The 27,243-nt window shown below is 38.1% G+C and overlaps 1 protein-coding gene across 1 annotated transcript in view; it reads left to right on the forward strand.

Annotated features, from left to right (window-relative positions):
* The window catches only part of LOC111142234 (WNT inhibitory factor 1), a 67,219-nt gene that overhangs the window by 16,844 nt on the left and 23,132 nt on the right, over window positions 1-27,243 (forward strand). The window contains exon 3 of the mRNA XM_022495275.1: window positions 24,975-25,083. Coding sequence (XP_022350983.1) covers window positions 24,975-25,083 — 109 coding nt within the window. The remainder of the gene's footprint in view (window positions 1-24,974; window positions 25,084-27,243) is intronic.

The raw sequence follows: 27,243 nt of genomic DNA on the forward strand, positions 1-27,243 counted from the left end.
TCCACCGTTAAGTGATGGCGTAAAAAAAAAAAAAAAAGCGTCCCAGTCTCTGAACTCAGAGCATCACACTCAGGAGACCCGGCTCCTTGCTCGGCTCCCACACCATCTTTGTGGGACCTCAGAAAAGTGGTTCATTTTCTTTCTCATCTGTAAAATAAAGGGTTCCTTTCAGTTCTAAAATGTCTGTGATTTATTAGTCATTATCATTCCAGCTTTGTTCTTGGTTCTGTATTTGAATTCAAATCACAGAAGGAAAATAACTTGGACAGTACCATTAATTGTAACAAAAAATAAAACAAACTTTGAGCAGAATTAACTTTTCAGAATACTTTTTGCCTGAATAATGCCAGTCAAATCTACCAAAATCTATTTTAGGCAACTTTTATCAGGTTTCCTATTAGCTTGATTTCAATTTGACTAATAAACTGATTTTAGGAGTTTAGCTCTGAGGCAGGTAGACCAGACAGCTGTATTAATATAACTGATACATATTACTCATATTTACCTTTTAAGATCTTTTTACTAATGATTATTACTAGTAGTATTCACCTTTTAAGACTTTCTTCAAATAGTAGTTCCTTTCTAGATATTCATAATGTTTATTCTTTGCTTGGCTCTTTACAAAGAACTGAGGAACCGAGTCAGAGATTTTGTCTTGCTGTTACAAATTGAGGGTTTTACACTGTGAACTGTCTTTGTAGTAATTATAACTTGCAAAACCCATTACTCACTCAGTTACATAAACTGGACTTCATTAGAGTTTGCAGTACTTAATTTCCTGGGTATAACTATTTCTTTTTATGAATCCTCATAGAGTTTTATTTTAAGTTCATTACTTTTTTCCATCATAAACTAGTACACCCTCTAAAAGTCTTTGGAAAATACAGAAACAGAGAAGGAAGAGTGGGAGAGGGGAAGTCACGTACAGTTAACTCACATAAGAAAACGCTAACATTTTGGTGTTTTTCCATCTAGTGTTTTTCCATTCAAGCAATTCAAGCAACAATTTGTGCCCTTTTTTGTTTGTTGTTTGCTTAAGGATAGTTTCCCATGTTATTCCATATTCTGTAGACATGATTTTTTTTTTTACGGCTACACAATATTCTGTGGATTATTTAAACATTCTCCTACTTAGATTGTCTCTAGATAATTTTTCACTGTTACAAATAACACGGTGAAGAGCAACCCGATGCATAAAACTTTTCCCATCTTAGGATTACTTCCTTAGGACTGAGTTCCACAAGTGGAATTTCTGAGTCAAAGCACCTGATCATTGTACCACACTTGGCATATCCATGAGTGCTGAATGGCTCGTAATGGTTAGTACATACTTTCAACAGAATTATGCAAGGATATCCTTTTTAGTATTCTTCTGTGGTTTATTTCTAAACCTCTAAATGAAGCTTTCCAAATGGTTCTGGTGGCTGTTGATTTGTGCCTGCATTTTTCAAGTTGTGACGAGTTTATCTCAGTAGGAATTTCATACTGTAGGGGGCAGCGAGGGATCAGTAAGTGGCTCTCCTCCTTTTCCAGAGAGAGAGATGTTAAGGTTAGTCAAGGTAAAAAACTACAAAGGGTGATTTTTAATTGTGAACACAGAACTCTTCAGGTATATATTAATTTCAAATTATAATTACAAATACAAAACTAGTGGGTGATTCCCAAAGATTAAAATAAGTCACTCCTTTTTAACATAGCAAGGAAACCCATTTTCTATCAGTTTTAAGTGAATATGAATACATATATGAGTTTATCTGAGTGTTTCATGTACATATGTAGATATACATTTATTCAGAAGTGTTTTGAAATAATAGTGATTGGAACATTTATTTCTGCACATATACTCTTTAAACAAATTTCTTACATATGAAGGAATTTATTCTCCCAACACTCTGCAATATAATTTTCTCAACTTTCAAAGGGACAGAATAGGGAAGGATCAGCAAGTGGATCAACTTTAAAACCTAAAGAGTTATCATCATCAGCGGCTAGAACATAGCACTTTCTAAGAGAAAGAATGGCATGTTTACCACATTTATCAAAATAAGGGAACTCTGAGCAAATAAATATGCTTAAGGTGTTCCATAAAAGAGAAAACAAATTAAGTTGCTGGTCAGAGCTCCCAGAGCTGTATATCCAAGTGGAAAAAGGAGCAAGAGTTGATATAGAGGATTCTTTAAAGAAAAGTACTCAGACATCCAAAGAGCTGGTTTCATCTGAACCAGAAGTCTTGACATGAGTAAATATTCTGCATTTTAGACTTTGAAGTGTCTGTTAGCTTGCTCCAAATTTACTCTCTATGGAATAAAGTGGTTCAGGGAAGGAAAAAATGCCTGGTAAGTAGACACAAATTATTGTTTATAAACTGCTGGCTTCTGTGCTGCAGAGATCTTCTGTAGCCACTTCAAAGACTGGAGCCCTCATGTACTTCTTTGAGCAAAATCTCCTGCCGCGAGCCCATGGCACACAAAAGGGAAATGGACAGGTCTGATAAAAGGAAAGCATTCTTACTCTAAGCCGCCTTATATATTGGTCATCAAAATAGTACCTCTGCATTTTGAAAACATCAGAAATTGATAAAGGCAAAAGTGTGCCTCCAAGGATATCTGAGCAGCAAATTTCCAGGTTTGCACGTTTCTGGGAAGATGACTCATCAGATGCTAGGTCATAAAATCACAGAACTAATATCCCGAGACTTCAACATTAAGAGCTGACTTTTTTAAAGATTTATTTATTTATTTTAGAAAGAGAAAGAGAGATGGGTGAGAGGCTGAGAGGGAGAGAGAGAGAATCTGAAATAGACACACCTCCCCCCATTTAGTGCAGAGCCCAACATGGAGTTCGATTCTCCACGACCTGAAATCACCACCTGAGCCCAAACCAAAGGTCAGATGCTTAACCCACTGCACCATCCACGTGCCCCAAGAGCTAACTCTTTATTGAGCCCAGTTCTTTATCCAGTTATGTATGCAGAATGAACTCTGTTCCTTGACAGTGCTCAGGAGGCACTCTGGAAGGATTTGTGCTAAACCCTGGAAAAGACTTGCCAAGTGCTGCCTCCACTCAGAATCACAGACTCTTAGAAGGGAAGGGAATCTTAAAGGTTCCTTCAACCTCCATAGTTTTCAGATTAGAAAACCGAGGACCAGCGGTGGTAACGGACTTTCCGAGGATCAGAGTTAGCAACAGAGCTGCAAAAGAATGTGTACCTTCTGACAGCCAGAGCAGAGCTTTCCACTTTGTTTCAGTCTTCAACTTAATCCCGTGAGAAGGTAACATCACCACATCACAATGCAACAGTCCCACAAAATGTGTAATGAAAGAATTGCTCATAACTTTTCTCCTGGAATAAAGAATAAGGAAGTCTGTTGATCTGTTTTTAGGTTGGACAGTCCAGTAAACACACACACACACACACCCAAGCACGTGCACATTGATGTGAAATTTTGAGGCAGAGCTGGATGAGCTGGTCACTGCTCTGAATAGTGGGATGAGGCAATAGGGATAGGACACTGAGTGGTTCTGCCCATGACACATTCCACCAAGCACCAGTGCCCGGGATGTGTAGGTATTTAACAATAGTAGTGCCCCAGAACTCAGGCTAATATCACTGTTGGGTTCTTTTTCTCTTTAATTGTATCATTAGTGTAATGGAGACAGTGGTAGGGAAGTATCATGGAAAGCATGCCGAGCCAGTCCTGATGGACGGGCCTTGGAAATATAATTTAACCTCCCTGGCCTTCAGTTTCCCCAAATGATCTCCTAGACTTTCTCCAACTCTAAAGTGTCAATTTCCCCATTAGAGGGACTTTGTGAAAAGACTGACCTGTTCACAAACCTCTCTGAGGTCTCTTATTACGGAAATTCCAACAGTATCAAAAGAAATATATACACAATTTTTTTTATGAGATTTGCAAAGCGTTTATTGTCAGATAATGTATATCTTTTAAAAGAGCATTGTTTTTACATGACTCTGAAAATTTGACCTGACCCTCTGCTAACCTGTTTCTAAAAACCTGGGCTTGTAGTTTGGCTTTTGTCTTCCATCCACTGCCTATGGAGGAAGAACGACATGATGTTAGACCAAAGGGTGCTAACCCTTTTGTTCTGTTGTCCTTCTCTTAATTCGTTGGCTCTTTCTTGGAGATGAGTTCTTTCCCCTTTTCCAATACTATCATTACAACCCCTCTCCCTCTTCTTTCTTCTTCCATTTAATAAACATGATTTTTCTCCATGGTACTAGAACTTCTGTTATCTCAATTTCCTCTAAGATCACCCAAAGAAATATGGCACAACTGAAGAAAATTGGAGGAAATTGGGGAAAAGCACTAAAGATGGAAAGAAAAAAATGTCAAGATGATACTTTAAAAAAGGCTGATGGAAAGAGTACTATGGAAATATTTATTTTCTGGGAGGAAGATAATTTAGAAATAAGTGTAAGGAAGGATTTGATTTTTTGGAACAAAGAAATTTTGGAACAATCAGGAAGAGTAGTATAGAGTAGCGTGAACAAATGATAAAGCTCAGCAGGGGAAAAAGTAGAAAAGAAGTAGACAATGTCCCAGCCCAGAGCAGGAGGAGTGAGGAGTGAAAGCTGCCAGGGAAGCTGCTTGTGAATACAAGAGTCTCTTAAGGTCAACAGATTAGCAGAGCAGGAATAGATCTCAGGCCCTCACAGGAAATATATGGGTCAGATCTCTAACTACCTTCTGTAAGAACTCTACCATCATCTTTAGCTATCCAGGGCTTCATCATTTTGATGGCCCACACTTTTTCTCCATCCAGAATCTTCCTTGCTACAATGAAATCTAGTAGTTTCTTTTTGTTATACTTTTTAGGACTTGAGGACAAGAACCAAAAATTCATTTACATCAAAGTAGGAGTGGTTTTCCAGAATGATATGTAAACAACAACAACAACAAACAGGAAGAACTATAGACAACAATGAACTTGGAAAAGTAATCAATCTGAATACTTAATTTTTTAATTTTTTTCTTTTTATTGTGTTATGTTAGTCACCCTACAGTACATCATTAGTTTTTTTTTTTTTAAAGATTTTATTTATTTACTTGACAGACAGAGATTACAAGTAGGCAGAGAGGCAGGCAGAGAGAGAGAGGAGGAAGCAGGCTGCCTGCTGAGCAGAGAGCCCGATGCCGGGCTCGATCCCAGAACTCTGAGATCATGACCTGAGCCAAAGGCAGAGGCTTTAACCCAATGAGCCACCCAGGCGCCCACATCATTAGTTTTTGATGTAGTGTTCCATGATTCATTGTTTTCGTATCACACCCAGTGCCCCATGCAATCTGTGCCCTCCTTAATAGCCATCACCAGGCTCACCCATCCTCCCACACCCCTTCCCTTCTAAAACCCTCAGTTTGTTTCCTGGAGTCCACAGTTTCTCATGGTTTTTCTCCCACTCTGATTTCTCCACCTTCGTTTTTCCCTTCTCCTAAGGTCCTCCATACTATTCCTTATGTTCCATAAATAAGTGACACCATATGATAATTGACTTTCTCTGTTTGACTTATTTCACTCAGCATAATCTCCTCTAGGACCATCCTTGTTGAAGCAAAAGTTGGGTATTCATCCTTTCTGATGGCTGAGTAATATTCATTGTGTATATGGACCATATCTTCTATATCCATTCATCTGTTGAAGGGCATCTTGTCTCTTTCCACAGTTTGGCTATTGTGGACATTGCTACTGTGAACATTGGGGTGCATATGGCCCTACTTTTAACTACATCTGTATCTTTGGGGTGAATACCCAGTAGTGAAATTGCTGGCTCATAAGGTAGCTCTATTTTTAATTTTTTGAGGAACCTCTACACTGTTTTAAAAAGTGGCTGCATCAATTTGCATTCCCACCAATAGTGTAAGTGGGTTCCCCTTTCTCCACAACTTCTCCAACATTCGCTGTTTCTTGCCTTGTCGATTTTTGCCATTCTAACTGATGTAAGGTGGTATCTCAATGTGCTTTTGATTTGAATTTCCCTGATGGCTAATGAGGATGAACACTTTTTCATGCGTCTGCTAGCCATTTGTATGTCTTTGGAGAAGTGTCTGCTCATGTCTTCTGCCCATTTTTTGACTTGATTATGTTTTTTGGGTATTGAGTTTGAGAAGTTCTTTATAGATCTTGGAATACTTAATTTTCACAACACTCTTTCATAAGACTTTTTAAACGGTTTCAATAAACTTTTAAAAATTTTATTTAAATTCAATTAATTAACATATAATGCATTATTATTTCAGAGGTAGAGGTCAGTGATTCTTCAGTTGTATATAACACCCAGTGCTAATTACATCCATGTCCTCCTTAACGCCCATCACCCAGTGACCCCATCCCCCAACCAGCCTCCCCTCCAGCAACCCTCAGTTGGTTTCCTATAGTTAAGAGTCTCTTATGGTTCAATAAACTTCTGATGTTTTTCTAAATCCTTCTGATTCATTCATGTCATTTAAAATAGATACCAGTATTTCTTTAAATTCCCGATTCTTTTTTTTAAATTGAAGTATAATTAACATACAATGTTATTTTCATTTTGAGTGTATGACAAAGTGATAAGACAATTCTCTACATTACTCAGCGCTCACCACAGTAAGTAGAGTCACCATCTGTCACCACACAACATTATTATAATCTCACTGGCCATATTCCCTCTACTGTGCTTTTCGTCTTCATGGCTTACCTATTTTATAACTGAGGTTTGTGCTTCTTAATCACCTTCACCTGTTTCACCTGTGGAACCACCCCCATCCTGTCCAGCAGCCACCAGTTTGTTCTGTAAATAGATACTAGCATTATGGCTAATGCCTGACATGAAGGAAGAATTTTACACACAGTAAGTTTCATAATCAAGTTGACCTTTTCCATATGGCAGAAAATTGCTAACTCATCTTCAGTTTGTGGTAAACTATGATTTCCAGATCTGGTTTCCCTAGTGTCAATTGTTCCATTATGCCTCAGTGGTTGGCCTTTTGTCCCTGCAAATTTAATTCTGGTTTTAGTGTTGTCCTATTTTAATTAAGAATACTTAGATTCTTCTGTCTTCCAGAGTACTAAGGCCCACTTAATTTAAGTAACTCTACAACTTTTGTGAGCACCTTCACATTTTGTTTATAAAAGTCATGAAGGTGAATATTGGATAGATTGGTTTCCAAGACTAATCTGAATGAAACACCACCCAATATGTACACCCAATATGTACCAGCTGCTGTAGGTTATGTTTTGGGTGTAACATAAACTCTTAAACTTTTAAATCAATTGTTTAGCTATCGCATAGAAGAGTAAAGGCTGGATTTCCCAATTGTGGGAAGCAATCAATAGTGATTTTGACATAGAGGTAGACTCTCTGTTGCTTCCTGTCTTCTCTTTTGAGGAAGAACATAAATTTAGTTGTTGATTTCTTATGACTATGTTGGTATCTAGGTTACTCTTCTAGTTGTGAGAACCATGAAAACAGATACTGATGCTGAAAGGTCAATCATTTCTAGAGCCATCCTTTTCTCTTTCTTGGCGGGAAAAAAAAAAAAACAGAAAAAAATGAATACAGGAAACTTATTTCTCAATATATTTTAGTTTCCACAAATTCACACAAATTATGATTTAGGTCATATTGGCCTTGCTGATTTGTGTACATCTGGTTTTCCCATTGATCTATTTCTTTTCCTCTTTATGTAGCCTGTTGTCTTTTGTCACAACTGGACAGAAAGTGGACAAAAACCAGCTTAGTGGTATTTTCTTAAAAAAATGTCAAACCAAAGATGTTAAAAGCTTGATCCTTCTCCCCTTTGATGTACTGGTCTTCTTTGATCATCCGTGTGTGTATACATGCATGTGTGTGTGCGTGCATGCACACGTGCAAGACTTTGAAAATACTTGTATATAATAAAGTTGGGCAATTGAAAATGGATTGGCAGGGGCACCTGGGTGGCTCAGTGGGTTAAGTCTCTGCGTTCAGCTCGGGTCATGATCTCAGGGTCCTGGGATCGAGCCCTGCATAGGACTCCCTGCTCAGCAGGGAGCCTGCTTCCCCCTGTCTCTCTGCCTACTTGCAATCTCTCTCTGTGTCAAATAAATAAATAAAATCTTAAAAAAAATAGAAAAAAAGAAAATGGATTGGCAAATAGTTACAGTCTTTGCATTTAGGAATTACAAATAATCAAATAGAGGAGAAATGGAGCCAAATATCATTTTTAATGAATGTGTTGTGAGTCAGTAATTCAAATTTTAATTCGAAAGCTTGTAACATATTTACAGGTAGAGAAGTATATATAGTGACAATAGAGTCACAAAGATTACTTTAATGGTGCTATGTTGGACTGAGGAATCTGAAAGTGTATAAATCTGCTGGAAATTAGCTTTGGCAACACGCAGTGTAACATTAGTTTCAGGTAAGCAACATAGTGATTCAACAAGTGTGTATGTTACACTGTGTTCCCCAGAAGTGTAGCTACTATCTGTCACCATAGAACACCAATAAAATGCTATCGATTATGTTTCTTTATGCTGTACCCTTTATTCCTGTGACTTATCCATTCCATAACTGGAAGCCTATATTTCCCAGTTACCTTGGGCCATTTTGCGTGCCCCCCCCCCAGCCCTGCGTTCCTTCAGCAATTTTCCAAATATGTTCCAAAAGAAAAATGAGTTCATGGTAACAGGTAGCAAAACCTAATAAGGTAACACTCAGAGGGCTAATAGTAGTTGGGAAGGAGAGGGTTAAGATGCAAAAATAACCCTTTTGATGCCTCTTCCCCCACCTGTAATTATTGGTTTGGGCTTTATATACTCATCTTTCTTTAAAGATCTGATGTTTGGTCTAAAAGGATAGGATTCATCTTTCCTTGGATGTCTTTCACTCTGTCACTAAATGTTCCTTCAACTCAAACCTCTTCTTTGTCCCCTTCAATCTATCAGAAAACTCTGTTGGGGTTTTTTTGTGTGTTTTTGTTGTTGTTGTTGTTGTTTTTAACTACTGTGACCATGGGTTGGGTTAGGTACTTTTCTTCCCAAATCCCTTCTTGCATGTTTAGTGCCCTTCCTCCGAAAGTGAAGCCAGTTAGGCTACACTAAACACTTACATTTTAAATTTAGTAATGTGTAATATAGCTTAATGAGAGAGAGAAGTAAATATCAGTCTTAGATAATGTAGATAACAGCCTAATGGCTTCCTAGCCAGGTCCTAGTTATTTGAGAACATTACGTGAGAACATGCCTTTGCTAAGTGAACGCATTTTCTACTTATGTTTTTAACCATCATTTGCTGGAGGTCTTTTTCCCCCTGAAATATTTTTTAAAGCACACAAGCTGTGCAATTAAGTAAAAAGTTACTGGCTTTGATTAAATTGCTTTGCACAAATGAGTGTCTATTGGATTTGGGAGAAATATTTATTTATCCTTTTAAGCTTTCCAAAAATCCTGCCTGTTCCATACCCACAACCGAGCTCGGGGGCCTGAAGAGTTCAAGGCTGACAGTAGCTGTGAAAAGTTTCATAGCCTTTTAAGAAAGTTCAACAGCTATGTTTGGGGAAGAAATATATGTATTATGCAAGACTGCTAGCTAATGCAGAGTTTGTAACATATGGAATTCATAAAGGTCCAATTACAGGACCATCACTGTTTGCCATGGTTTTAACTTATGTAAGTTATTGATTATACTTTCATGAGATCATAATCAAAAGGTTATTCTTTGGTAATGGTGTGTTAGAAGAACTTTATCCTGAACTTCAAAGCCATCCTCTGAGCCCCAAGAACAAAGGCTGAGAATTTTGAACCGGGGCCAGAATCAGTCTGTATGAGTTAACGATGTTCCAGACCATCCAGGAGCCAAATCAACCCATCCACGTGCATGAACTTTCTTTCATCACATCAGATCAACAGTCATCACTAAAAGATGACAGTTGATTCAGCTTTAATGTGTCTTTTTTTTTCTTTAGTGAATCAGCTTGACTAACCACGGTGTCTGCCTCATACCCATTTATTTTAACTGCAAAGTACTGTCATTCACTGTGCTCTTGGGAGAGAATCATGGTCATCAACCAGGTTTACATCCAGGAAGCGGAATTGAAAATACTGAAGAATTTATACAGGAAATAATTCTTAAATATGAGAAAGCTAATACGTAACATAATAATTAAAAAGAAATAAAGGACAGTTCATTTTTGTGCTAATATTCTGGCATGTTTTAAATGGGCAAAATAGAAAGACCATGAGGTTACAAATGGAAATATGCTGCCAGCTCTTTGGCTCCTAAGATTCTTATGTAAGGACCCAAGGGCTTATTACACCAAATAAGCAAGACGCTGCCCTGTGTCATGACATAGGGCCAACTTTCCTGTTTCTCACATCAGCCCCTGCAAACCTGTGGTGTAGGTTACTTTCTCCCTGGGCCTTTGGATGACTCCCCAGACAGATCCTGGACTTTCTCTCATTAGCCAAAGATAATAAAATGTCCTCAGATTACTTTTGTGCTAAGATTATTCTCATTTCAGTAATTAAAATATCTGCTCTTCCTTAGTAGTTAAAATTTCAATCCTCATTTACAGTTAGAACTCCTCCCCTCCCTTAGCAGCATCCTGGAAGGTTCGGTGGTTGACTCTTTTCATAGACCCCTCCAGCTCCTCTAAGACTGGAAGGCTGGGCTGCACGTGGGGGCCAGGGAAACCAGAGACAAGAGGTAAGAGGGCGTTGGTGTCACCTACAGTGTTTCCTCTGGCACCAGAGGATGTTTAGAGCTGATCTTGTCATTATGAGCACTTTCCTGCATTCCTCCACTGAGCGCACCTGACCCTTTTACCTGTGACAGGGTGATGTTGAATGCTGGTCACCACAGTGCCCTGCCAGCTCCGGTCCTGCCACCACTGGTCTCCTAGCTCTTTACCAAATGTACCAGGTACCTTCCCACCTGAGATACTTGGCACCACCATTCTTTCTGCTGGTGTGCTCTTCCTTCACACATTTGTTCAATTATCTACAAGTTTTCTAACACTCATATTTACTTACTTGTATTGACATAAAAACATTTCTGATAAAGACAACAATGGAGAGTAGGTGTTTTTTTGGAAAAAAGTACTGGTTTAAGTCAGTAGGCTTTATTACCTGTATTGTCTAGTACAGTGTTAGGCCAGGTGGGGATTGCAGAAGAAGTCTTAGTCTCTGGTTTTGAGAAACTCTGATAATAATACTGTTTGTCTGAACTTATGAAAGGAAATAAAATTTAAAAAATAAAAAATAAAAAACATGATAATAAAATAAAAATTATTAAAAAATAAGTTCAGTGTTTAATCTCACACCACCAATTTCTTGTATTAACATGTGAATAGAAAGAAATCATGTGATCAGTAAAATTGTGATTAAATTAACTGTGCTAAAAAAAAAAAAAAGGCAGGGGGACTCAGTCAGTTAAGTGTCTAACTCCTGGTTTCAGCTCAGGTCAAGAGCTCAAGGTCCTGAGATTGAGTCCCACTTTGGGCTCCACACTGAGCGTGGAGACTGCTTGAGATTCTCTCTCTTTCCCTCTCTCTCTCTGCTCCTCTCCCAGCCCATGCCCCCAACCCCGGCACACATACACACCTACTCTCTAAACAACAACAACAAAAATTATACTGTGCTTATGTTTCCAAAAATATGTTTGATTCTCTTAGATCTTGCCTTTTATGCTACAGATCAATTTCAGCCAACAGCTCTGATCATGGCAAGGTTTTGAAGTCAATTAACTCTAATTAATTCATAACAAAAACTTTTCCAAATTAAAACATAAACAAGGATAAAGAAAGGATACCATTAGGTTAGCTGACCTTTCTTTATTCATTCCTTCTTTGACCCATCCAATAAATAGTTACTGAGCACTTTTTTTTTTTTTAAGATATTATTTGACAGAGAGAGACATAGCTAGAGAGGGAACACAAGCAGGGGAAATTGGAGAGGGAGAAGCAGGCTTCCTGCTGAGCAGGGAGCCCAATGTGGGGCTCAACCCCAAGACCCTGAGATCACGACCTGAACTGAAGCAGAGGCTTAACCCACTGAGCCACCCAGGTCCCCCTTGAGCACTTTTAATGTGCAGGCACTACTCTAGGTACTGGAGCCCAGCAAGGAACACAGAGTGATGGCCCTTGTGGATCTTACTTTCCCTGTGGTGCAGAAGAGGAGACACAGAAGGTTTTAAATATTTAAATGAACATATGTCAAGGGGTGATAAGTGCTAGTGGAAAAATAAAGCAGAAAATAAAAATATACATGGTGAGGGGTGCTATTTCAGAGAAGACAGCCAGGAGATGCCATTGTACTAGAGAGGAATAAAATCAATAAGGGGGCAAGCTATGTGGCTATCTTGGGGAAAAGCACCCCAGCAGAAGGCATAGCTCATGCCAGGTCCCTCCAATGGGAGTGTACCTAGCACATTAGGGAAGCAGCAAGGAAGTGGGTGTAGTAGGACCAGAGTGAGTAGGGAGCTGCCATTAATGAGCCTCCAGCCCAAGGGGGAAGCATTACCCTATCGCTTGTGATGCGTTATTCTCCATGAATCAAACCTCATTCATTCAACACAGATGGCCATATGAGGCTTTTTTTTTTCTTTTTTAAAAAGCCTTTTCTTATGGAAAATTTCAAACATGTACAAATATTGACAGAACAGAAAAATAAACATCCATTTATCCATCACCTAGATCCAAGAATCATTAATTCATGGCCAGCCATGTCTTATCTACACTCCCTACCCATGGCTCCCTCCCATACTATTTTGAAATAATCTCAGGTAACATGTCATTTCACCTACAGATATTTAGTATGTATCTATGAAAGATTTTAAAAACCTTTTTAAAAAAAGAACCTCAAAACCATTAAAAATAGTTCTCTAACATAATCAAATGTCTAGTTACTGTTTAAATTTCCAACTATGGCTCATAAAGGTCAACCATTTTTAAAGTTTGTTTATTTGAGTGAGAATCCAAGGTAGGTGCACACATTGTGGCGGGTTGATAAGCCTTAGTTCTCTTTTAACCTCTAGGTTTCCCTTCCATCTCTCTTTTTTTTTTCCCCTTCCTTCAGATTTTTGTTGAGGAGACTCGGTGTTTGGCCCATAGTTTCCCATATCCTGGATTTCACTGATTATATGTTTGTGGTATAGTCTTACTCGTCCTTCTATCCTCTAAATTCCCTATAAAATAATAGTTCAATAAGACATTTCTAATTTGTTTTAAAGCTAAACAAATAATGGGGCGCCTGGGTGGCTCAGTGGGTTAAGCCGTTGCCTTCGGCTCAGGTCGTGATCTTGGGGTCCTGGGATTGAGTCCCACATCGGGCTCTCTGCTCGGCGGGAAGCCTGCTTCCCTCTCTCTCTCTGCCTGCCTCTCCGTCTACTTGTGATCTCTCTCTGTCAAATAAATAAATAACATCTTAAAAAAAAAAAAAAAAAGCTAAACAAATAAGAGAATTTCAGTAAGATGTGATTTACCCCCCCCCCTTTTTTAGGGTATGACTAATTTGACTCAGAACTTGTATTTATTTTTTATAAACAGCTTTTGTGCCACAAAAACTGTCAGTCACTGGGGATTCAAATAAGAATAGGCAAAGTTCCTTCCATAGAGGAGAGTTTAATGGGGAAGACAAATAAATAGACTTGTTACTGGAAGTACAGTAATACAGATATGGGGGAAAGTACAGGATCTGGGTTGGGAAAGTTTTATGAAAGAGATGACACTTCACCTGTGCCTAGACAGGTAAGTCAAAGTTTCCTTAGTGGACAAGAGCAGGGAGTAGAGTTCAATTCAGGCATAGAGTCAGGAGCAGGGTTCATGAAAAAGCGTGGCACTTCAATGGATTCAAAGCTTGCTAGACCTGGAACAAAGATGTGAGGGAAGACATGAGAGGAGGCCCGTGGGCAGAGTCAGCTGTAAAGCTGTATCTAAACTCTTCCCCGTGATTAGAAACAGTTAAGAGTTTTAAGTGGGAGCAGTGGTATAGTCCAGGTGGCATTTAGGAAGAAAACTGAATGATATTTAGCCTTGAAGGTATAAATCTGGACAGCAGGAGTTACTAGGGAGACAGGTTAGGGGACAATTATAGGAGTATGTGGGAGAAATGTCTGAATTTTGGTAGTAATAGTGGGAAGGAAAAGAAAGGGAATAGATTTGAGAAATCAGTGAGAGTTTGTGGAGGTGGCTGGTGAGACAAAAGTTGGGGGTTTAGAAGAACTGCGAAGTTTATATCTTGAGTAATCAGGATCATAATGCTATGTAACGAACTCTAAGTGAATAGGTTTATCAGGAAGGTAATGAGTTTGGTCCAAACATATTAAGTCCAAGGAGAGATGTCTGGTAGACAGCTGCCAATATGAATCTAAAGCTCAGAAGAAACGTGAAAACTGGAGATAAAAATTTGGAGGTCTTTGAAATGTTGGTATAAATTGAAGTCACAGAAATGGATAAAATCCCTCAAGAAGACAGCAGAAGCAAGAAGAGGAGAGCAGCAGTTGTTTCCTGGAAACATCAGTATTTAAGGCAGTGGCTCTTACCATTATTTTTTGAGTCATGGGCTCTTTTAAGAACGTGATGAAATCTAAGGTCTGCTCTCCCCAGAAAAATAGTCACATATATATGGACACAAAAGTTATGGATTCCTTAGGGGTGCATGAGCCCACATTCAGAACTCTTTTTAAGGTGCCATCATAGAAAGAGAAGCATGAGAAGGTCATTAGGGAAAGACTGATGAGAGCAGGAGAAGAGGAACTCACAAAGACTGTTGCTATAGACAGGGCAAAAAAAATTTTTTTGATTATAATAAAAAATTTTGGAGAATATGGATGGATGGAAAGTGCTCATTGGATTTTACAATTTGGAGGCTATTTGTGACCTTTTATGAAGATTTTATAGTGATAAGGACAGGGGTGCCTGCATGGCCCAGTCAAAAGTCTGCCTTCGGTTCACTTCATGATCCCAGGGTTCTGGGACCAAGCCCCACGTCAGGCTCCCTACTCAACAGGGAGTCTTCTTCTCCCTCTCCCTCTGCCCTTCCCTCCATCATGCATTCGCTCTCTCTCTTTCTCAAATAAATAAATAAAATCTTTTTAAAAATGATGAGGGCAAAAGCCTTACTATAGTGAGCACAAGACTGATGAGCAAGAACACTGAACCCATGAGTATAGACCTTCTGGAAGCACTGTAATGACAGGTAAGAAGAAAGGTAGCCAGGTAGAGACAGGGTTTGGTTTTTAACCTTTTAATCATATTAATATACATGAGGGAGATGACATTACTGTTAGAGCCAATCTCAGAGGATATGGGAAGGAAGCAGATTGAATGTGAATGTGGGCTATTTGTAGGTGGATGGAGGGAAAGTTCAAAGAAATTCATACCTAGCAATCTCTGTTTTGTTTGTGAATAGGGTATTGTCATCAGTTGAGTGATGATATCAGGGCTAGAGCAGAGGACTTTGGGGAAACTATGGAATTGTTGTGTGTAGGAGAAGGGAGAGAGTAGGGATGTTTAAAAGAATTGCTCATGGAGGTGTCTGGGTGGATCAGTCAGTTAAGCACCCAACTCTTGATTTCAGCTCATGTCATGATCTCAGGGTTGTGAGACTGTGCTTGAGATTCTCTCTCTCTCTCTTTGTTTCTCGCCCAACACTTCTCCTTCTCAAACAAACAAACAAATAAATAAATAAAATCAAATAAAAAAGAGAATTGCTCAGGGGTACTAGAGGGCAATTCAAGTTGGGCAGTAGATTTAGCCAGTCCTCAGATTTTGGATTTTCATCTTCAGTATTCTCCAGGGAAATTGCTTCAGTTCTGCCTCAGTTTCTTGTTTTCTTAAGAAGGATGAATAATGCATGTATGAATAATAGTTTTAAAATAGCAAATACCTAGAGGAATTTAGAAGAGTAAAAGGGCTGATGACACTGTATGTTCTAGATAATCACTTTTTCTGAAGTAAAAACAAATTTATACTGATGACTGCTACTTGAATCCTCTGCTAGTAACACTAGTTCCCTAAATTTTTAGACTTTGAAAATCTCTAACTATGAAATTACAGACTTTTCTGTTTGACTCTTTGGTAGGAAAAGAACAACTGGTCATTGGATGATATCTTGTAACGTAGTATTTTGATACATGAAATTGTGATTACATGAATAAAGAAGTCAAATTAAGACATATTTCATATTTACCAAATAGTTTAATGTATTTTTTCAAAACACAAAGTCAAGAAGGAAAGTGGGTTTTTTTTCTGTTTTTTTTTTTTTTTTTTTTTTTAATCAAGAAGTAAGTTAATACTGTCCATGTGGATTCAATAAAAATATATTAAAGAGGGAGGGTATGTGCTATGGTGAGTGCTGTGAAGTGTGTAAACCTGGTGATTCACAGACCTGTACCCCTGGGGATAAAAATATATTATATGTTTATAAAAAAAATAAAATAAAAATAAATATTAAAAAAATAGAATTCTAAAATCTTAAAAAAAAAATTAAAGAATTTTAGAAAACTACCTGAAGCTAAGCCTAGGAAAAACATGACCTAATGTTAAATATTTTGAAAGCCATCACTGAGAATCTACTGATAATTCTAAGTTAGTTAAAAATTTTCAAACATTTTTTTAAATCAATGGAAAGGAGACTATACATTATAAAGAACTCTGAAAGAAATGGGACATTAGTCTTGCCTCTTTGGAGCTACTTATCTGTGCTACGCAGATTTATTTGGACATTTTATAAAGGTCATTCTGTCCTAAAAAATGTGATGTGCAGAAATATACCACCATGTGAACTGCATGAAAAGGAGATGAAGGGAATGAGATACTGATGAGGAATAAATGCACTACAGGACATGTAAGGGTAACTGCTCAGTTGTGAAATGATTATCCAAGACAGAGCTCTTAGCCCATTCTCTTCTCCCCTGCCCGGTGTACAGGAATACCCAATGACTGCTGCTGAAGCTTTAAGAAAAGTTAGCCCGGTGATGGGTATTGAGGAGTTGTATTGAGGTTGGAATTGGGTATTGAGGGGTATTGAGGTGCTCCTGCATGGAGCACCAGGTGTTATACGCAAACAATGAATCTCGGAACACTACATCAAAAACAAAGGATGTAGTACTGTAGGGTGAATAACATAATTTAAAAAGAAAAAGAAATATTCAAATATAAATCTTGAGAAAAGAAGAAAAAAAAACAAAAAGTATTCCTTTTCCTTTTTCGAGAGCTGAAGTCTCCTCTCATCGCCTCTAGAACACCTGCATTCATACCACTGCCTTCTTAGCCCTTCTGCGCTCTCCAATTAATATCGTCCTACTGTCTAAGGGAAAGGTGTGGCTGTGCTCCCGAGGTTTCTTTTCCCACACCTCCTGTTTGGACTTTTCCTGGTGCAGGGAGTGCTAGCTATGCCCGTTAGAACAAAGTTTTCTTTCCTCGAAACGTTTCCTTACAACTCCTCCGTATTGCCCAATACTGTCTTTCTTCGTGCCCAGTTTCGGGGTTGCCATTGACCCATAACTTTGCAAAAGCTTGAATTAGGGCAGGATTACTGTACGGAGGAGGCCTTGCCCCAGAAGCCTCAAGGAATAAAGAGGAATGAAGCTTTCAAAAGCCTCTCTCCTGCCTATATTGCCCTTCCCATGGATTTTGGCAGTCCGGTGAAAGCAGTATGCTGAAGGGGGGCTCTATTTTTATACTTTATCTCCATTCTGATACCCTTTTCCCCCATCTTTAAAAGAAATAAAAAAGAAAAACCTCTTTTCCATTCCCCAATGCTTGGCTTTTCTACTTCCTTGTTACTCGCCCTCAAAAAAATAAAAAACCCTGGCTTTTGGTTTTATCTAACACAAAACAGCAATATAGTGCTCTATTACATTGCTTTTCTATCTTTAGGATTCTTAAAAGAGAATGACGAGCCAGTGATTTGTCAGATAGCCAGGTCTGTTTCTGGTTTGCATGAGCAATGGTGATTCCAAACCGTAGGAGGAAAAAGATGGAAAATGTCTTAGATATTTCAGATTCATGTGAAGCCAAACTGTGTGATCTCCTGCCAGTTTTAGTTTACAAAACTTTCATGGTCCCGGATGTGTTTACTTGGACTTGAAGTTTTAATATTACCACTATATTCCAATAGCTTTACTCCCTCAACCCAGCCCGCTAACTGTGGTCAATGGCAGTGTGGATAAAACCAATTACTGGAACAGAAAGATGAGGCCGATCAAGATTCTCTCTTTAAGAAGTGTTCTCTCTTTAAGTAGTGTTCATTTCATTATCCATTAAGCCAAGACAAGTTTCACAATTAAATAACTACTCGTCATGAATAGGAGCTTTTTTCTTTTTGTTTCTGAAACAAGTTCTCCTTAGAGCCAGTTTCAAAAGAAGTCATGAAAGAAGTCTTTGTTGATATTTCACCTTTCCCAGTGACACTGTAATTTCATATTGTAATTTGCAGAAGACAAGATTTGTATAAATTTACATATAGTTTTACAAAATTTATAAACTTGAAATTATAGAAATTACATGTAATTTAAATTATATATAATGTAACTTAGAGAAGGGATCAAGTCTCTTCTGGAACTACGAACCAGAAGAGCATTAGACATCATGTTTCAGAACTTGACCTTATCTACATTATCTGCTTATATTTATTCTGGGAGCCTCATTGCCAAGGTTTTGTCCCTAAGTAAGCATAAAACAGTAACAAACTACACAAAGATCAGCTGGATATCAAATGTCAATGTTTGTTTCCTTGCTCTTTTTTCAAAAATATTCTCTATTCTCTATACATGCTATGGTGACTGGCCACCCAGCAAAGTAAAAGAGAATCTTTTGACCCATAAAAGTAATTAAGCAATTGCCAAAACAGATAAGCTAATGCCCAGTCAGTAAAACCAGAGGCTAGTGCCATTTCACCATAACAATGTGAATGGAATGTTCTGGAATGCACTGGGCTTACGCCTCTGGATGCTTTTCAATAGGTCATTCATTCATTGAGCAAATATTTATTAAATACCTGGCTATACCCAATGCTGAGTGAATCTCCAGTAGAGTAGTTGTTGGGGGGCGGGGATAAACATAATACCATCTTTAACCATAGAAGTTCCAATCTGTACATGACAATACATGATCTACACATGGGAAAAGTTTAATAATAATATGGGACAGTATTTGCCTAAGGGCCACACTGGTTTGAGTCCTGTTGCCAGCCAGTGTAGGTGAAAACACTGGAATATAGGTACGATTATGGTGTGTTCAGAGCAGGCCAGGTGAGCTCCAGAAGAGGATCCCTGTTGGGTAGCAGTCTAAAATAAAGAAAATTTGGAACCAGACTGTGGAGGACACTTATCAGGCTAACGGCCTTTTCCTAGAGAAAGGGGGTGACAAAAAAGCATTGTGATATGGCAAAACTGATGTTTCCACTAGATATATTGGCTCACCTCATGGCAGAGATTTTAAAGAGGAAGGCTAGAAAGATATTTCAGAAAATGTTACAATAATACCAGTATGAGGAAATAAGGGCTGGCTTAGGGTGGAAGCAGTGGGAATGAAAGGCAGGGACAGAATCAAAAGATTATACAAGGAGAGGGGAGAAAATTCTTGGTGTCTGTCCAGCTATCAGGAGACGAAGTAGAGGCAGGAAACAACAACGACTCAGAGGTTCAGTACTTTTGTTATTGGAAAAATGATAATACTGTTGACAGATACAAAGACATCAAGTGCGGCATCTGGTTTGGAAAGGTAATGAAGGAAGCTCTGAGCACACGAGCTTGGCCATGAAGCAGTGGGAATGGTTCTTGTTGAGTGAGCATTATCAACCCAAAAGGAAACAGTTTCATCTGTGCAAGTGCCCGAGTTTTATGATAGAATACAGAGGGAAGAACTGAGGCCTGAGTCTTAGCGATTTTTAAAAATCATGAACTGAGAGGAGGAGGGTTAACAAGGAAGTGCAGGAAAATCAAAACATGGGGGAACAATCAGCAGAGTGTCCCAGCATCCAAGGATAATGAGTTGTGAGTTTGAAGGATGAAATTTTGCAGGGAGGTGACAAGATGAATGCCCTTCATCTTGTGATGTGAGATGTGAGAAGAATGTGAGATCTGGCAATTTTTGGTCTAGACATTCAGGCGTCAGATTATTTTAAGCATTGGGTGTGCTGATTCATTTTGTTTGAGACTTTAGCATTGAACTCTATTCCTTTCTTGCTTCAGTGGATTTCTTTCTGCCCTTCACATACAGTGTAGGAGCTATTTCAGATACCACTAATAATGCTCATACTGAATGCCCGGCTAATCTGAACACAATATGCATGCTATAATACCAGGTTCTTGTGAGAATTAGATGAAGAATGATCGGAGTTTAGTAAACACTCAACAAAAATTCTTTGTAAATTTTCCAGCTTTATGGCATCTGTATGCTTTGTATCTGTGAATCACCTGAAATTTTCTTCAGAACACATCAGATACCTTTATTGTTCCAGTTCTCTTCATGAACACTTAGGTCAGCATCATGATACATGAAGTTAAAAGAGGTTTGAGAGCTGTGGTTTTATGAAGAACCTTTGATTCTTAACTCAGAGGCTCTTGTAATTATCATGCTAATATATTAGATTAAGTAAGCACCACAAACCCAGAACTTCAAAGATAGAAAAGAAATACTGGATTCTTTCAGTTCCTCCCCATGGTTAATGCAGTTCTCTGCTTCCTTTCTCTGTGTCTACCCAAGAAAGAGTGCCAGAGTGAAGACCTTCTGGGTTGTCCCATTTTGCTGTTTAAATGGTGTCTTCATCTTTTCTGGAAAGAACAACCTTAACATTCAGCCAAGTTGCTTGGAAGCAAGTTAAATGGCCTCCAGCACTCATTCCTCTCTTGATAATATTTGGGTGTCTTTTATACTTCTCCATGAAAAGAAAATTTACTGCATGGCAAACCAGGCCAGCAAGGTTTTTCAACAATTTAATTTAGAAGTGAATTATTCTCCTGAATAGACCCATTCTTTGTTTGAATACAAGGCAATCTTTTCATGTGCTTCTCAAATAAGCACCCTACTTACCTCTACCTGAGTTTCCACTAGTGTCATTTGATAAAACTAAATGTACTTTTCCTAATAGAGGTTTCATACTCTCCAATATGCCACCTCCCTATTACAGTTCATGCTCTGAGTTCCTTTTATCTAAGTAATAAATCTACGATCTGTGAAGTTTGTTCCCAAACTTTAAAGCAAGCTTGTTGTTCTCTTTGGCATAGAATTTAGGTTTTATTTGCCCCTACATAAGTATTTCCAGTGGAGAGGTCTGAGACTAAGACTGTTTATGATATTACAAATAAACTAAAAACAGAAAGTCCTGTCTAGAACTTAAACTATGACATTATAAATCTATCATTTATTTCATCAGCCATTTTTCTTTGACTTTGAGGGACTTATTTAAGCCATTAAAGTTAATACTTAGGTTAAATGAAGAACATAGGTCATCTCTACTACATGGTGATCTAACTGGTTTGTAGTAATATTTATATGGCATGGGTGGTTTTGGTAGATCTGTTGATAGTGACAAAATGAAACAATGAAAGGTCAGTGTTAAGATCGGAGATAAAGGGTTGGTCAATTTCTTTTTTTTTTTAATTAACATATAGTGTATTATTTGTTTCAGGGGTACAGGTCTCTGGTTGATGGGTGTTACACAATTCACAGCGCTCACCACAGCACATACCCTCCTCAACGTTCATCAGGGTTGGTCAGTTTCTAAGTAGTTTTCAAATTGGAATTTTTTTTTTTTTTTAAGATTTTATTTATTTATTTGTCAGAGAGAGAGAGGGAGAGAGAGCGAGCACAGGCCAACAGAATGGCAGGCAGAGGCAGAGGGAGAAGCAGTCTCCCTGACGAGCAAGGAGCCCGATGTGGGACTCGATCCCAGGACGCTGGGATCATGACCTGAGCCGAAGGCAGCTGCTTAACCAACTGAGCCACCCAGGCGTCCCTCAAATTGGAATTTTTAAGAAGGCAATGAAAACAGTAGATGGACAAACCCCCTTAAAATATATATATCAAGTATAAAGGAAAGAATGAAATAATTTCAGAAATTACATCATTATCATCTTCAAAAAGAAGAACAAAAAGGTTTTCTCTGGAAACTGCCTATTGGCAGTTTCTGGAAATTGCCTAGTCTCTGGAAACTGTTTTGACCAGTTCCTGTCCTAGAATACAGTCTTAGAATTGCGGTAGAAAAACTGATATTTACTAAATCTCAGAGAAATCAAATGCACACCCTAAAACCTCTACTGTGAAATTTGTTATTGATAAGAATATTGGCTGTCTGGACAAATCCATTAAACCTAGCCGCATCATGCTAAGCAGTCATGCCAATGCTAATTACAAACTCTAACATCAAATATAATGGATTCTGACCTTGCCAGCCTACTTCATGTGGCCATAGTCAAAAGCAACAACAGGAGACCCAGAGGCTCTATGGCATTGTTTCTGGACCCTGAGTGAAATTCTTTCAGTTCCACATTCTTGGAACATGATCAAAAGTTCTTGAGAGACACATTCAGAAGCTACTTTATTGGTACAAGTTATTTTCTTAAAGCACACTTTCAAGGAGGGGCACATAAATGGCTCAGTTGATTGAGAGACCGACTCTTGATTTTGGTTCAGGTCATGATCGCAGGGTCTTGGATCAAGCCCCATGTCAGGCTTTGCACTCAGCACAGAGTTTTCTCGAATTCTCTCTCTCCTGCGCCTCCCTGCCACTCACAAGGTCTCTCTAAATAAATAAAATCTTCAAAAAAAAAAAAAAAAAACCACACTTTCAAGAAGACAAAGAGATTTAAATCAAATTGTTTTGTGAGCAGAGTCTCACCAAATAGAGGTCCAAGAAGAATATTTCATCTATGCCCAGACCAGAGAATTATACAAATAGAGCCAGTGATTATCATCAGCCACACAGAACTGAAGCAAGGTATATAATTAATATCTGTTTTTAAATAAATGCATTTATTTCGCTATAAAAGACATGGAAAAATCAGTTAGCATCAGCCCTACACAATCATTGCTTTAATATGGGTGGCAACACACAAAAAATTTTTAACTTATATTTAATGGTATTTTTTTATTAATGCCCTTTTAAAGTATATCATCCATATAAATTTCACTTATAATGTGACAAAGTTCGAAGATATAATTATGGAACAGCAAATGACAACTTATGGTATTTGAAGCAATCTAGCCACTGAAATGTATTTTCGGCATGCTTATGCTCTATTCACTCAGCTCTTTTCCGTCATTATATGTACTGTTAATACAAGTGTTCAAAATAAGTCTTGGGATGGGGTATGCATTACACAGGTGTTTGTTGTGTTATTGTTTGCTAGTTATTACTGTACTTAGTAATACAAATTACCCAAAGTTATTAATTGTAAGGGTATACAACGCTAAAGCCTTTCATAATGCCAACTAAAATATGTTTTAGAACAAAATGTTAAGTGATAAACGTGATCTAGTGAGGCATAGAGGTAAGTGCAGCTGGTGGAGGTCATTTAAAACACCCAGATTCAAGGAACACTAAGGAGCCCACTTTTAATAGTTGTTGACTTTATTGCAGGGTCAGAAATAATGTTCTCTTTTTCAAAGGAATCCATTCCAAATTGAAATACTGTTCCCGATGACACTCCTTTCTTTCATCACACTTCTTGGAATTCTCTGCCTTCCCTCAAACAGGGTAGGAAATGACAGTCTTAAAACTCTTTATCCTCAGGGCCTTTCTAATGATGAATTTAGTAAAATTAACTGATGACATTTTGTTCCTCATCTAAGGGCCCTACATGATGGTCATCTAGAACACTGCCACAGCCCAAAGAGCCAGTGTCCCCACAGCAGCTGAGATCACCCCCTTGCATTATCATCCTCCTATGGAGTTCTTAATACCTAATATATTGACACTATGATGTAAGGCCAAAAAATGGTGTGAATGTCTACCAGGTATCTCTTAATATCCTCCATACTGGGAAATAAATTTGATACTGACTATAGGAAAGGTCATACTCTTTTTTAAAATGTCACTTTAGCCCATGTTTATGTAATTCATAATTTAGCTAATTAACCCATCCAAATTCTGCATATCTCTACAGATAACTGCAGAGCCACTCAGCTCACCTCTCATTTTGGCATCTGCACTATTTATCGATTGCTCTTTATTCCCAAGCAAGAACATGTTTCCATCACAAATCATTTGAATGACCCAGTTGAGAATCACTTAAGCATCAAAGCTCTCCAGGGAGATTATACTTCACCATTTTCAGTATTTTGTGGCTATTCAAGTAACAGGTACCATTTTCTCTACTAGACTTAGTGGGAAAATGAAAAATGTTTACAATGTAAAATTTTATAGGATGTTACATTGCAATGGTGGTTTTTATACTTTTAGGCTTTTCTCTCCATTATTAAATTGAGACCTTAAATGTAAATGTGCCACAGGGAAGGATACTGAAAAATAAATATTCACAACAAAATCATTACATTTTTGGACTTTCATATCTTCTTTTGCCAATAGCTTACTGTTTTCATTATCCCTTATGTATTACAGCTTTCCAAATTCTGATCAAAAGACTCACCTCAAATTTGAAACGAATTAAAGAATGACCCAAGAAGCTGAGACGGATTTTCTAAGGACTAGCGCTGATTGTTTTGACACCCCTTGTTTCCTTAAGAGCTTTTTCCTAAATCCTTTTAAGAGACAGCAACTAAATAATATTGTGTAAGCTAAAAAGCCGCCTTATGGATATTTTGGATAGATGTCATTAATGTTTTTAAAGCATCACTTCTCTCCAGAGTCTAATTCTAGAGCCCTAAAATCCAGAAGGGTGAGTTATGCCTACACAGATTTTCATAGGTCATGTGTTTCAGATTTCCTATAGTGAAAATATCACTCTCCTATCAGAGGAGTGACCAGTTAAGAAATGCCTTCTCACACTCCATGGTCCCCATGGTACTGATTGTCAATGCCTTTTGTTGTAGGCAGAATACTTCTATGAATTCCTGTCCTTACGCTCCCTGGATAAAGGCATCATGGCAGACCCAACCATCAATGTCCCTCTGCTGGGAACAGTGCCCCACAAGGCCTCAGGTGGGTGGTCTTTGCCTTGGGGGGGGGGTGGAGTCTACACTTGTAATGGTGATGGGAATAATTTCAAGACCTGGAAGTCACCCATCAGAGGAATCATGGAATGTTTTCCTGAAGAGATCCGATGATTTTAGGGCAGTTCGATTATTATGTCCCTACCTCCTTTGGGCAGAAAGTAAGAATGGGAGTGACAAAATGGCTGTTTCCTAATTTGCTGAAGACTTGACATAGTCCTGGTTCATAAGCAATTCCAGATTAAAAAAAGAAAGTCACTACATGAGATATATCCAGCCAATAATTATTATGAATTAATGTAGTGCACATAAATGTGGCAAAGATGCAAAGCAAGTGATTGGGGGAAAATGGGATACATTGAGAAAAACTTTCCCCAAATGAGTATTGTATTAAATAAGAATTTGAAAGAGCAAAGAGACAATGGAAAAGTGGGAGAAATGTGTTAAACATATCAGAGCTAATCTACCTTCTCTGCTGAGAAAACACAGTATGGGGTATTTGTTTAGAGATGTTCAGCATGTAAAACAGCAGCTCAGGCCTTCTCCAATTTGAGTTCTGGGAGGGAGTCAAGGCCAGAATTACCACCCCATTGTACAAATTAGAAAACTAAGCCTTCTGAGGCTTCACTGACTTCCCAAAGTCATATATGAGTAATAAGCAATGAAGCTGAGACCAGGTTTCATGACTTTCAGAGAAGTACAGAGATCACTTATGTTAACATGGTCAAATACATGTGTATTTCTTTCTCATCTAGGAATATAAATTTTTCCATAGTTGTGATAATAGGATATATATTTGATTTTGCACTATAGTTGTTTTTGTTTTTGTTTTTGGCTTTTAACACTTTAACACAAGCATTTTCCAGTGTCATTTTAGATTTTTCCAAAAGTTGTTTTTGATGTCCTTATTCTCCATTTTATGAACATACACATAATTAGTTTACTCATTCCCTTATTGTGTGTTACTTGGATTGTTTCTAGGGTTTTCATACTAGGAATATCACAATAAATATCATTTTTAAAGTAATAGATGGTCAGTGAGTAGGGGGCCCTGTTTGTCTTATTCATCACGACTGCCAGCACAGGGCCCAACACAGAACAGGACTTCATAAAATACTTACTGGATTAATGTTTGTATCAAAGTCTTAGAGCTCATCTCATTATTTTATTAAAGTAGATTCTTAGAAGCACAATTATTGTGTCAAAGGACATGAACTATGAGCATTTCCAAAGGCTTTTAGAACAAATTGCCAAAATGCCAAATTACTTTCCACAAAGGTTGTGCCCATTTGTACCCTGGCTAGCAGTGTGGGAGAGGGCCTAGCTCACCATAACATCATCAATGTGGGTTTTTAATCATGTGAACTCTTTTGCTGACTTAAAAAGTGGAGAGAGGTTTCTTAGTGTTCTTTTGATTTATTTTTTTATTCCAACCGAGGTAGAAGACATTTTTCTGTATCTATTACATAATGTAAAATGGGGGCTGCCTGGGTGGCTCAGTGGATTGGGCCTCTGCCTTCGGCTCAGGTCATGATCTCAGGGTCCTGGGATCGAGTCCCACATCGGGCTCTCTGCTGGGCAGGGAGCCTGCTTCCTCCTCTCTCTCTCTCTCTCTCTACTTGTGATCTCTCTCTGTCAAATAAATAAAATCTTTAAAAAAAAAAAGACTTTATAAAAAAAATAATGTAAAATGTCGGTTAGCCATGCTTATTTTTATATTGAAAATATAAAATAATTTATTGACTTGTAATAAATTATATATTTTATATTATTATATATTATTCTTTTTATATTACTGTTTATACTTTCTGGTATATTTTTCAGTTTATTATTTTTTTGAAGGCAGGGATATGCAGAGTCTAAGTCCTATGTGATCAAAACTATCTTTCCCTTTGTCATTTTTTCCTGACTACTTTTTAAAAAAATTTTGTATTTATTTGACAGAGAGAGATCACAAGTAGGCAGAGGGAGAGGAGGAAGCAGGCTCCCCGCTGAGCAGAGAGCCTGACTGGGGAGGGGGACCTCCATCCCACACTGGGATCATGACCTGAGCCAAAGGCCCAGGCTTAACCCACTGAGCTACCCAGGCAAGCCATTCCTGACTACTTTTATGCTTAGAAATTAATTCTTCTTCAGAGAGCAATTATGT

The sequence above is a fragment of the Enhydra lutris genome, unplaced genomic scaffold, assembly GCF_002288905.1.
Source record: "Enhydra lutris kenyoni isolate GAN:26980312 unplaced genomic scaffold, ASM228890v2 scaffoldscaffold7, whole genome shotgun sequence".
Lineage (NCBI taxonomy): Eukaryota > Metazoa > Chordata > Mammalia > Carnivora > Mustelidae > Enhydra > Enhydra lutris.